Source organism: Pavona decussata, unplaced genomic scaffold, assembly GCF_977016875.1.
Source record: "Pavona decussata unplaced genomic scaffold, jaPavDecu1.1 SCAFFOLD_128, whole genome shotgun sequence".
Taxonomy (NCBI): Eukaryota; Metazoa; Cnidaria; class Anthozoa; order Scleractinia; family Agariciidae; genus Pavona; species Pavona decussata.
The window spans coordinates 864,367-877,500 of record NW_028145542.1 but is presented as its reverse complement, the minus strand read 5'-3'; the positions used below and the strand labels follow the sequence as shown (position 1 = coordinate 877,500).

Sequence of the window (13,134 nt, the reverse complement as noted above, 5' to 3'; positions counted from 1 at the left end):
TGCATGAAACATTATATATTGAACTGCGGATGAAAGATTAAGCAGTTGCGAAAAGAAAGCCTGAAAAAAACATTCAGGCTTGAACGGGATTCCAACCCATGACCTCTGCGATGCCGGTGAAGTGCTCTACCAGATGAGCTATCAAGCCAACTGGGAGCAGGTCATATTGTGAATCCGTAATATACCCGCGAAGGATAAATAAATTAATATGAATATATGAAATATCATATATTGCTCCTCAATACATTTGAAAACAAAGTTTTGGTCTTGGAAGTACGTACAGAGAGTGAAAGAAAATAAACAAACCTGCTTGGCCTCTGGAGACATTTGAGGCATACATTGTGAGCGTCCATACACTAAAATAAGTCGGACAACAAACGGAGGAGGCAGCAAGATATCTTCAACTTCTGGTATAATGTTATGTTTTCCTTTCTGCAACAAGCGAGAAAAAAAAAAAAAAAACTAAGGTTAAAATTGCCACAAATACAATCAGGTTCTGAATGTGAGCTATTGAGCTGCAGAGCTAAGTTTTGGGGAAGGTTTGGTTTTCTTGGCGGGATCCAAGCCCATGAAATTTCTGTTCAAAATTGGTTCAGCTCAAAACAGCCTTTTAAAAATAGTTAGCTAACACAATTCAGGTTTACATTCTGGAGTCTTTATTTTCAGAAGGGTGTTTGCTTCGGAGAGTTAAGGGCACTTGATCTTGGGAAAGGGGCGGGGGGGGGGGGGGGGGGGGGCTTCCATTCAGAATTTTAAGGTAGTTAGCCAATGGATATTAATATCTTTTTTTCATAAATTGCAGCCAATAAATTAATTTTATCCAGTTGAATTTCATGAAAATTAACCATACCAGTATGTACAAAATTTTTAAATATAAAGATTTCTAAATATATCAGCAATTAAAAATTAATGCAAAATTGAACGATGTTTCAGAATCGTCATTTTGAACGTGAAAATAGTGTCATGACAACTCCGAAACGTCGTTCAATTTTGTCATTAATTTTACTTGCTTACGTAAAATTGATTGCCATTTTTCAAGAAGGTCTATTATTTGACAATTCAAGAAGTTAACACTTACACTGCCTCAAAACGGTCGCACATTTCTAAGATCAAAGTCAAGGTGTAATCAACATGTATCTTACATTTACTGACACCAATACCCTAAATTACAATATGATAACTTAACACCTACAGTAAACCATGTCTAGATCCATGTCTGGAACCATGCCTAGATCAGCCCCAGCAAGGCCTTTGTCCCAAACAATTTGACCAGGATTGTAAGATAAATAATTATTAATAGCCTGGCTTCTGTAAGAAGGCAGTTTACAAGTAGGAGAAATGAGATGAAAATTAAGTTCACAAATTTGCATAATATTAACATATTTTTGTATCAGAAGGAAGTGCAAAGGCAGCTCTAAGCTAACTAGGAAAGCAAGAAAATTAGGAGAAATGGGTAATGAATATCTCAAAGGATATGGAATTCATCTTGTGATAGAAGTTTTTCCTCAGGACTAAGGCGATTCAGAGTACTGCAGATAACTTCCACATCACTTGTAAAATGCTTGTACTAAGAGAATAATAATTATAATTATTATTAAGTTAGAATTTAAAATAACAATGATATAGATGTACCTGTGTGGAAATGCAGTGCAGAGATAGAGATACAGGGAGGGGTACCAGGGAGTTTGGACCTTCCTTTTCTCAAAGAATTAACTAAAGGCTTAAGGGGACAGAAAATCTCGAATTTTGTCTGCAATGTTTAATGTAGAACAGAAATCTCACTGATGTTTGAATCAGGACTTAAATAAACTGGCACTGTCATGGAGATGTTGCCGTATTTTGATCAAAGCAAGTCAAATATTTAACATAGGATCTTTGGATCCCCTTAGTAACATGAAATTGTTTAGAGAGCACCGGAAGGAAAATATTAACTATTTCTCTCACAAAGAACAAACTATAAATCAGTTTTGAGCAATACCGTAATCATTTCAGATCTCCAAACAACATGTAAGAACTTGAAAAAATTGGCAAAGTTTTTCAAGTTGTAACAAAGTTTCCATCCAAGCCATCCCCAGAAAAAAAAAGGAACAATAAATTGCTTTAATACTAGCTTATGTATAAGTCATAGGGTAATAATAATTGCTAACATTTACTGAGCCATTATTTTAAAAGTGATTTTCATCGATACTGTATGTTTTTTTCGCTATTCAAAGGCACACAGAAAAATTGGTGACACTGTCCCTTGAAGGCGGTCATATTCGCTTACCCATGATGCTTTGTCATCCAAAACCAAGATGGCAAACTGGTGATTGGGGTTCATTTTAGACTTGGTTTTTACAAAGATTTCTACTGATCTTTGAACAAGTTGAAATATTGTCCTGAAAAAAAAAAGCCACAGAAAATTAATTTAAGTGCCTAAAGTATGCAGTATACGGAGCCACTTCAAATAGTATTCAACATTTTTTAGACCACTGCTATAAACGCAAGTATTTTTTATAGAAAGTAGATATCAGGGAACTTGAAAAAGAGGACATTGATTCAGATTATTAGAAAGGCCTCTTGAAAGAACTCTCCGTTACAAGGAATTTTACTGAATGTGAAGCACACAAACTACAGCTGTACTCCTTGAGGAGAGATACTTTTATATACTTAAGGTAAACACAGGAAGCTTCAAACTATCATTTGTTAATAGAGTTGCGTGCGCATTTCAGTATGTCTTTGAGCACTCGTAAAAATAATAGATGAGGTAGATGGGCTTCGGATATTTATACATTTTATATATTTTAATCTATTTTTGTTGTTATTATTAAATTATTTTGTAACTTAAGATAAGTATCTTTATCTTTTGAAGATCATTAAAGACTTATTATTGTTATTACTTATTACAGGGCCTTTCAAAGGGAACAAGAATGGCATTTTCTTTAATTGTATATTTTTTTTCATTTTAGTAAAAATTTGTTGTGCATAAAGAGTGCGGTAATTTATACGGGCAACAAACAATCAGAACTTGTAACAAAATTTGTTGCCGACAAGCTGTAAGAAAATGTTGCTTGTATTGCTTGGTCTGAAGAACCTATAAACTGATTTAGCTTAAAATCACAATATCCTAAAGGCAATATACTGCCAGATAAAATTGTTAAAAAATTGCGAATTTCACTTTTAGTTGTTCGTGACTAATGCTGATGCCAAGTCTACACTATGAATTTCCTTTGTGTGAATTAAAACCAAGAACTTATAGCAATGGACACACAAAATGTTGAGTTGTGGGAGGCGGCGTGGCCTGGTGGTTACGGGCGCCGGACATGTAATTAAAATCTGGAGGCCCCAGGTTCAAGTCCCGCTCCAAGGCCACGCTTTGTAAAATAGCCAACTGATTTGCCTCCCGCCAGTTGGGATCTTTAACAAAATGATATTTTCAGTTTGCATATTTATTTCACTGGTTTATAGTGTCCCCAATTAGCGCTAGTACAGCACTAAATACTTCGACACTTAAATAAAGTCATTTATTTATTCAATAAATGTTGCTGTTGATTTGCTACATGTGTGCACTTGTTATGGTAGGAGTAGGCAACGTGCAATGACAAGAGATGGGTACAATTTTTTGTACAACATAAGCTGTGTGTGCTACAGAAAATTAAAGTTTTGCCAACTAGTGTATTTTATTCCATAATTAGTAAATTTAAAGTTCTATTTTAAACCAAAGGGATGTTCCCTTTTTTTACCCTGTAAGTTGTGTATTTTTACTGCACACGGGATTGTTTATTATCACTTTGCAAATTCAGTGAATGTTTGGAAAACCTTGGGTAATGGTTGGTGATCAAAGGGTTTTAAGACAGTCATAAGCAGAAGTTGCATAGTCTAAATTGGCCCTTACATTCTAATCCATTCAACGCCATCACAACCAAACCTCACATGCTAAAACTATATATATATATGATCTCAGCTTGAAGGTTATTAGTTAAAAATTAATTAAAAATTGTTTTGACTCAGCACTATCTAGGAGATGAGAAAAGACACAAAAAATTTCTATACCTCTCTGGCACACTCTTACACTGAAAGGACATGGCTTTCATTTCTGGGGATAACATGATCTACAAAGAGGTGCAGAATATAATGTTAGCAGGTGAGATTTTGCATAATTATCAATTATTCCACGAGCACACATTGGGCATATACTTCACAGTAAGGTAAGGGTGACTATATGGAGCGTTAGGGTTAGGTTAGGGTAAGGGTTAGATGGGTGACCATATGTGATGAAAGATAGCCAAGGAGGCATGTAGTACCAAGTTGGTTAATTAATAACCACATATCCAACAAGCATGAGTAGAATAATAATTGTTTTATTAAAAAAAATCAAGAAATATATCATTATAATTATTTATATTTTAATCAACTTTATTTCACAACAACCATTTACACACAATCCAACATTTACTTCTTGTTACATACATTTCTAATAATGGAATGCATGCGGAGTAGGACATGTTCAATAGGTAAAAAGCATCCTTTAAGGCGAGTTTTTAGGATCTGAAGTTTGCTAAAAAGCTTTCTATTGACATTTGAGAGTGAAATCATTTTTGAAACCTTCAAGTGCATATGTTCTGCACATCTAGAGATACTCAGGTTTTCTATGGGTGGTGCTTGCAAATATACAGGGATATTTTTGCGCAGTTTAAAACTTATTAGCAAAATAATCTATTGGAATCTGTAATGAAAATTGGGGGTAACCATGCATTTTTCAGGGATAATAAAGCTTCAATTTGGAAAAAAACGCCATACATTGCTTGGTATTTTATGGCTTTTTAGAATAATTGTTGCTTAATTATCTCTGAAAAATGCGTGGCAACCCCCAATTTTCTTTTTGGATTTCAATGGCCCTTCCTAATATCTGTTTTTCCTGTATAGTCATAAAAATACTTTGGTATCACTGTAATAGGCACCGTCCTTAACATTAACATGATGTAGGAGGGCATAACCATTACTGGGGTAGATGTTTATGTTAAGGCCTTAGCACCTGACAACAGGGTGCATATATTTGATCTTGCGATTTCTTTTTGAAAACGTTTTGAGTGCCTCCATCTGTGATGCTTTCCTTTCACATACCAAGTATTACAGTTGTTAAACTCATCAAAGGAACCGTCACATTGAACCCAGTCAGTGGAATACTTGCAAACCTGATACTTACCAAAGGGAGGGCAGAGAGGGGAAAAGGCTTGAAAATAAAGCAAGAAATATGACCTTTCTCACAGTCCAGGAAGGAACCAAATGCAAAGCTACTCATAAGGCACCCCCAGCAGAGAGCTCAAAGGTCTAAATTACCGTACAGTATTTATTTGATTAATCGCCCACTTTCGAATAAGGGCCAACCCCACCCTCTCCCAACGACAACAACAAAGAATGCTGTACTAGCCCATAGTGAAGTAAGAGGAGAGTCAGTTGTGTTCCAAAATTGGTTTTAGATACCGTAGTCAATGAACTTTAATATTGTTTATGGCTTGTCTATGTTAGCTTATACACTTTGTTTTGTCTTGTTGAAACGAAATAAACTTGTTTTCCCTTGTTTTGTTATTCTCTAAAAGTGTTCTCACTTGCTGAAAATGTTGGGAAAATAATAAGCGCCCACCCTCATGGGCCCAAAATTAAATAAGTGCCCAGGGCGGTTAATCGAATAAATAAGGTATATGAAGCCAGTCATTATAAGTTGTCTCTTGTTTTCTTGCCAATTCATGCCTTGTTTGGAAAGCTTCACATTCTGTATAAAATTACATGTAATTGACCTTTGGGCAACCCAAGAATAAAACCTAAGAACTAACCTGTTGTGAGTCTTTGAAGTATCGGTCTAAAGAAACAAAAGGGATCTTGCACTTCAATATGACAACTGACACTTCAAGACCTGTAAGAGAAACACACCATTCACACATTTAAACTGGTTTGATAAATTAATTTTAAAGCAAAAACAAAATAAAATAAAATAACCCACAACATATGCACCAATCAGTGTCAGGTTAACTCTTGGCATTCAGTTCAGTTGAGTTCATTGCTTTGCCATAAATTGTACAAATTTTTTATTATTATTTAACTACTTTATGGCAAGGAAGCCCAAGGGAAGCCACCGGGCTTATAAGGAATGGGCTCCCTCAGTTAAGTAACTAAAGAACAAAGTATACATGAGACCAAAATCAATGGTAGAGCTACAATAAATCTTAAAATATATTACATATATTACATTCCTGAACTTCTAGTATGTTCTTCTCTAGTAGCTGCTGTCTTTGCCGCTTTTCCAGTCATGTGTATATACTGTTGATTTCTTGTTAATTCTCTTAAAAATTGAAATTAAAGACATGTAACTATATAGAGTTACATTATTCAGTATGTGTCTCCACTTAGAAGAATTTCAACAAATATTTATTCAACAAATATTTATTGTAAAATATCTGACCATTTTCCATCCTGGATCCACACAAAACTGTAACCAAATTCTAACTTAACATCACCTCCCATCATACCATACACTAAAACTAATCTCAGAAGACCGACGACTGGTACTAGCAGCTATTACCCAGCCAACCAGGCTCGTAAGCAGGTTAAACAGGAAAATTCATTCCTGATCTGCCTTACCCCCCAAAATGTTATCTGATACAGTACGGCTCCTTCAGAAGCATTCATGGACAAAAAATCATTAAATTTAACCACAAAATGCAAAAATTTGCAGCTTACGGTTAATTTATAAATTAAAGCCATTTTTGTTTCATCAACTTGATCAGGAAAAAGCTCATTTGCACTTACTTTCAACACACAATTTACATATGCAACCACAAAACTAGTTTCGTCAGAAGACCTCGCCAGTTGGTTACCATGTTCGCGTTTTAAAATGCCATGGCGGTTTACAACGAACATGCATTTTAAAACAAACATGGGGACCAACTGACGAGGTCTTCCGACGAAACTACTCTTGTAGTTGTATAATGTAAATTGTGTGTTGAAAGTAAATGCAAATGAGGTTTTTCCTGATCAAGATGATGTTGAGTAATACTTTCTTGGCTTCGATACACAAAATTTCCCAGAGATTTTAGTTTTCAAATCATTCAAAACATGCAAGGTCCACCTTCCACAAGTTATCAAATGATAAAAAAATTATTGCATATGTATAACTTATATAGAATTGTCTTCTTTGGGTTGAACTACACACTTGCATTCCTTATGCACTGACCATATCCTAGGACTCCACTCTAGAAACTGGATTACAATCCAGGCCCCAGTTGTTCAAAGAGCAGATAACTTTATCCTGTGGATAAGTTGCTATCCAGCGGAAAAAATGTATTCCAACCAAAGCTTTTGGTAAGTTTTTCACACATTCTCATACTTAAATAAGACAGACACTTCTACTTTATACACAAATTATACGGCTATAGGGAAATTATCTGCCTCATAGCGACTAATCCAGTGGATAAAATTATCCGCTCTTTGAACAACTGCATGGGGCCAGGAATATAAAAACATAGGGTTGACTGAGTAAAAAGTTTGCACCTGGAATAAAAACTTTGGATCTGGAGCAACAACATCGGATAATAATAAACATTGCATCAAAACATAACTTTAGGTCTAGAGATCAACCTTAAATACTACATATAAATTAAATCAATTATTGATTTAAAGGAAGTCATATTTCCTTCAGGCAAACATTACTTTTTTCCCATGGATGTCCAAAAACAGATTTCAACTTGGCAAGTGCAGATCAGGGTTTCCTCAGAAGAAAGCCCTTCCAACCATGCATATATTGAGAATCCCAAGCTTGTTGTTAAAAATATAAAATAATGTAATACTATATAATTACAGTGTATGTGTTTTGTGGACATAAAAAAGTTTGTTTTTAGGTTTTATTTTTATCCCTAAGCAGATTGCTGCTTTAATTTACTCTTTCACTGATTTCCCCCTAATTTTACTTATTACATGTAAGTATTACACGTAGGCAATATTCTGTGTGATTTCACAAGGCAATTGATTATTTCTTGCGTACTTTTAGCCCTCAAAATTATATTGTTTTCTTTCAAATAAAGCACGCGCAATCCCCGCATGAGAAATCACTAGCATTGTTGTTAAAATGGTGCCAAAATAAAACTTCAGTATATTTCCCAGTATATTTTCCAGGTTGCCATTTGAAGAGGGGGGTGGGGAGGGGGAGGGGAGGGGGTGGCTTAGCAAAGATCAATGGGACCAGCATTTTGTAAATCTCCCGTCATTGTGCACATGTAGTTATTCACATTTACATCATTGTACAACTTGTTCAGTGGAAGTACACTTTATTACAATAAGACAGTGAGATTGAATAAGGAATGCAGATGCTAATTTTATTTTTTGTCTCCTCTTAGTAATTATGACCCCACATTAGCTAAGTTGGATTACACGTTAATTATTATAATTATTATTTCCATTATCATTATCATTTTCATTATTGTTATTATTATTATTATTACTATTATTATTATTATTATTATTATTATTATTTTTGATAAATTGACTAACTAAAACAATAATTATAATAATTATTATTGTGCTGCATGTGCAGCACTTATTAATTTCTCAAGGGCTAGCTAGGGCATTGCATAAATTGAAGGGCTTTCTTTGACTGATGTCCACCAAAAGTAGTATGATTGGAACATTAAGAGTGCCTGACAGTAACTTTCGAGAATCGCTGGCCAAGCTTGATTTAATTATAGCCATCTTCTCTGTCTGTAAACTGTTATTATCTGTCAGCAGTCCGGGGTAGCGTCATTAAAAATTGAATTTTTGTCACCTCTGAGTAAATTTGCTTTACTAACGATCATACGTAATTATGTTGGATGGTCGTTTACCGAAAACAGAAAACGAAAGAATGTGTAATTTCTGGCCTAAAAAGTGGTCGCAGTCCCTTAAGAAATTTGAGTGGTGGTCACTTACAAGAGAGCTCTTGAAACAGCATTTAACTGAGAAACAAAACGGTTGTTTACAAAGTGGTCGCTTGCGGGAGGTGGTCACTTAAAGTCAGGGCTGCAAATAACTAACAGGCAGGCGCCGGTCACGTTGTCCCGTCAAACATGTTTTTGCTCGGACACTACCCGTTTTTGGTCGGTCAAATTTTAACCGTCGTAACTCTTGCGATAGAGAACCCAGATTGCACAGTAATCCTTTTATAACTAAAAAAACAACTGAATCCAAGTCGGTTTGGCAATAAAAATTACAAGTTAATAGTTTAACTACTCTTTACTGCAGAAACAGCATCGCATTCAATTCGTGGAACGCTTACGCAAGATACAACCACAATGGGACATTTTCATGATGGCGTCATTTGACTACAACTGCCAGAATCCTTGTATTAAATGCATGGCCTCTTATTCCAAGTACAATTGTTGCGCTCGCTGACTTTCTTCCATTTATATTTCCACTTTTATACGCCCCATTCTTGAGTTGCATCGAGTGTTGAAATCACCAGAAAGCTTAGTAACCAAGCATGTTTTGCAGGGTGTGCCGGAAGTAACGTATGGTTTGTTCGCTTTTCGCACTTTGCAACAAATGATACGTGGAGTATTCTTGGTGCCACGAGATTAGTCTTCGTGAGGGTCCTTTCCGATCATTCGATCAATCAAACAATCGATCACTTTATTTAAGACTCAATCATGGTATCTAGCCAAAGGTAAAACCCTCCACTAATTAGAAAATAACGGAAGACACGATGATTTGCGGTTGCGATAGGGCTTGATAACATCGTGGAAATTTGCGACTACCGGGAATTTCTCGACCACTAATTTGTCTAGTTTTATATTCGTTTTTTTTTTCTTTCGGAAACATGAATGTTGTCCCTCGTGATTATCAAATAGTTAAAAATTAAAATTTCTCTGAACGAGTAGGTAAAGGATCGGACAAGATGTCCGGCAATACAAGGATTTGTCCGGTCAATACCCAATTTTGACCGGACATTGTCCGTTGACCGGCCGTTATTTGCAGCCCTGACTTACAAGAAGTGGTCCCTATGAGAGAGTTGACTGTACATGCATATACACTGTTATTATAAACAAATTGTGCGATAAAATGCATTTCAGGCCACCAGCTCATCACAACAATTCCATGTACATACACATGTATACTGCGAGGGATTACCAAGACTGTACATTTTGTGCAGTTATGTGATTTCAAAAAATTGTAAACATGCATGGCTTGTAGTACATGTATTATGGATAAGGGATTTGTATCTAAGTGAACTCTGGTGCTGCTACCGTATACGTGTGTACATGTGTATAATTATTTGTTACAGTTTAATGAACATAAATTGAGAAATGGTGTAGCCAAAATTACACCACTTGAGAATACTGACCACTCCTGTAAGACAATAGTGATAACAATTACTTATAGTACATGCACATGAAATTAACATTAGTGCAACTCCATTTGAAATACAAATGGTTGCTACATGGTATGCAAGCTCACCGAACTTTTCAGTTTCAGCTACGGTGGAATCCCGCCTTAGACTACCTCGTCATTATGACCACATTTTTGTGTTTAAACAAATGGAACATTCGGTCCCTTCCTTTCTTTCACAACATCATCAATCTGACCACCCTGTTCTTATGGGTACAATTCCCGTACGAAATAACCCCATGGAATTCCAAGTTCCATGGAATTCCATACCATGGAAACTCCATGGAGTGTCTGTGGATCGGAGTTCCATGGGCAGGGCTTCTGATAGGGTGCAAAAAAAATTGGAAATTATGCGGCACTTTTACGTCTCATTATGCGGCAAGAAAGGTCTATTATGCGGCAAATTATGCGATTTCATTTTAGCTAATTTAACCTTGTTTTATTAGGTCTAAGAGGAGCACAATTCATTTTTTGCTGTTCAAGAAGCAATTTGAGCACAAAGGAAGGAACAAATGGCTGACATAAATCATTTGTTGCCTCATTTCAACGTTTGTTGATTCCCACCCGCATTTTTTCCACATTCGGCTTGTGTGACTCAGCTTCAAGGTGCTTGTCTACCACAAACTTTCGAAGATGAACAACCACTACAGTGTACGTTGCAGACCATCGTCATCATGAAATGTTCCTTCGGGGTACTTTCTTGCCCTGTCTTTCGCCGAAATATTTACAGGAAGGTGCGATCTTTTTTTTTTTCCTGCGAAGAAGTGTTCGGCATTTTAACAACAAACTTATCCATAATGAGGATTGAGGAAATTTGTTTCAATTAAATCAAAATAACTACATATTGCAAGTGACTATCGAGCAGTTTCCATGCTGATACTAACAACACAAGTTAGAAGGAATCAAATGACATCTATTGTGATTGGTGTATTTACATAAAAGGATTGTTTATTCCGTGCCAATGATCACTTGTTTAATTTTGAAAACCAGCACCAGGTCCCCAACATGTAAAATGCCGCATAGAAATTGCCTGTTTGTTCGTTTGTTCAACGAACGAACGCTTCCCGGTGCTTTTTGACGCCTTTTGAAAGAAAAAATGCCTTGAGATAACATTTAAATTATCGGAGAACTTAACATTGAGCGGGATTTTTGCTCTTTTTTTCTTAAATTGTGCGTTTTTGTACAAATTCTGCGATATTTCATGTATTATGCGATTTGTTGCGATTTTAGGTCAATTATGCGAAATTGCAACATCGCATAATATCAGAAGCCCTGCATGGAGTTCCATAGCATGCCATGGAGTGTCCATGGAGTTCCATAGAGTTCCATGGAATGTCCATGGAGTTCCATGGACGTCCATGGGATTCTATTAAACTTCATGGAGTGTCCATCGGGTGTGTCCATAGAATTCCATGGAGTACTTGACAATCTAATGTACCACATTCCATGGAGGGACCATGAAGTCCACTGAATTAAGTTATGTCAGTAATTATACTCATTGTTGTATAAAATGCCATGGAATTAAGTGTCTGTGTGGAGGTTAAGTCCAAATGAAATTCATAATATGAATGACAATTATGACAAAACTAATATAAATAGCTGTGCCCTCAGAAACATTTTATTATTTTCTCAATCTCCTTTCCAATTATTGGGGTTAAACATAAATTAACATTTATTTATTTATTTTTTTTTACAAAATAATGGACAACTGAAACATGTTCTTTAAACATAAATGTATATATTGGAGTCTTGCATTTTGTATTAAGCTGTTTGGCTTTCAACATAATTATTGACAAAGGACTGTTAATTTATTGATACATGTACTTACTGTTCTTGAAAGTTAAATAATTACTGGATCTAAAGTATAATAATTTAAAATAAATTGTTCTTGAAAGTTAAAGATACCTTAAATTGGCAACATCCTTAAGTATTCACTGATCATGAATAGCAGTGGAGAAGATAACAACATTGTTATTTATATTTTTCAGCAGATAGCATACTGGTTATGGCCAGTTCCAGCAAAAATATGAATAAAATAGGCCATCACAAAATAGATAAATTTAAAATACTGGTTTGGAGGTAGACTCTATTCCATTGCAAAATATGTATAAAATAGTCTATTTAACTCTGTTTAATCTCCTATGCATGGTTAAATAACGTATTATATTTCATATTATTTGTTCAGCTATAACAAAATATGATTTTGAGGCAGCTGTTTTGTACCCAAACCAATCAGAACTTTACTGTACACTGGAATTTACAATTCACAGTTTCTTTGTTGTAAGTTTTAATCTGAACCATATATTTAACCATTCCATGGCAAATTTAATATGCAACAATAACAAATGGTTTGGAAGAAAGAGCAAGGATGTATACTTGTTGTCTATACCACAAGATTGAGCTGTATTTGTATGTTATTTAAATTGAACAGATAAAGACATAAAACCAAGATGAGTAACTGACATTAGTATTTGCAACTGGCTTCCTTTCATAATTCAAGGAAAGCGTTAATACTAAAAAAACAAAGCTTACAATTATTGGTCGTACACTAAACTACACTTGTGAAAACACTATTAGTTTCAAACCTTCTTTGATGAATCTTGACTCCATTTAATGCCAAAAAGAACAGCAATGCTTTGAATCATAATTCCAACGACCTCCATGCGCAATGCTAGCTTTTAAAATGAGTAATTAAGAAAGCGACTAGAGTCACTGAGTACCGGCAGCCATCTTGGATTTCAT

General features: G+C 35.4%; 1 protein-coding gene across 3 annotated transcripts in view; it reads right to left on the bottom strand.

The window, feature by feature from the left end:
* Positions 1 to 13,119, bottom strand: part of LOC146468846 (BRISC and BRCA1-A complex member 1-like) — a 59,717-nt gene extending 46,598 nt beyond the window's left edge. Inside the window, exons 1-6 of one of the 3 annotated variants that reach the window (XM_085123894.1) lie at positions 12,978 to 13,119; positions 5,814 to 5,893; positions 4,033 to 4,091; positions 2,267 to 2,378; positions 1,474 to 1,567; positions 307 to 449 (exon numbers count right to left, since the gene is read on the bottom strand). In XM_085123894.1, the coding sequence (XP_084980020.1) occupies positions 307 to 449; positions 1,474 to 1,567; positions 2,267 to 2,378; positions 4,033 to 4,091; positions 5,814 to 5,893; positions 12,978 to 13,002 (513 nt within the window). In that variant the 5' untranslated portion in view covers positions 13,003 to 13,119. The remainder of the gene's footprint in view (positions 1 to 306; positions 450 to 1,473; positions 1,568 to 2,266; positions 2,379 to 4,032; positions 4,092 to 5,813; positions 5,894 to 12,977) is intronic. The other 2 variants (XM_085123892.1, XM_085123893.1) reach the window with 2 other exon arrangements.
* Positions 13,120 to 13,134: the final 15 nt, after the last annotated feature.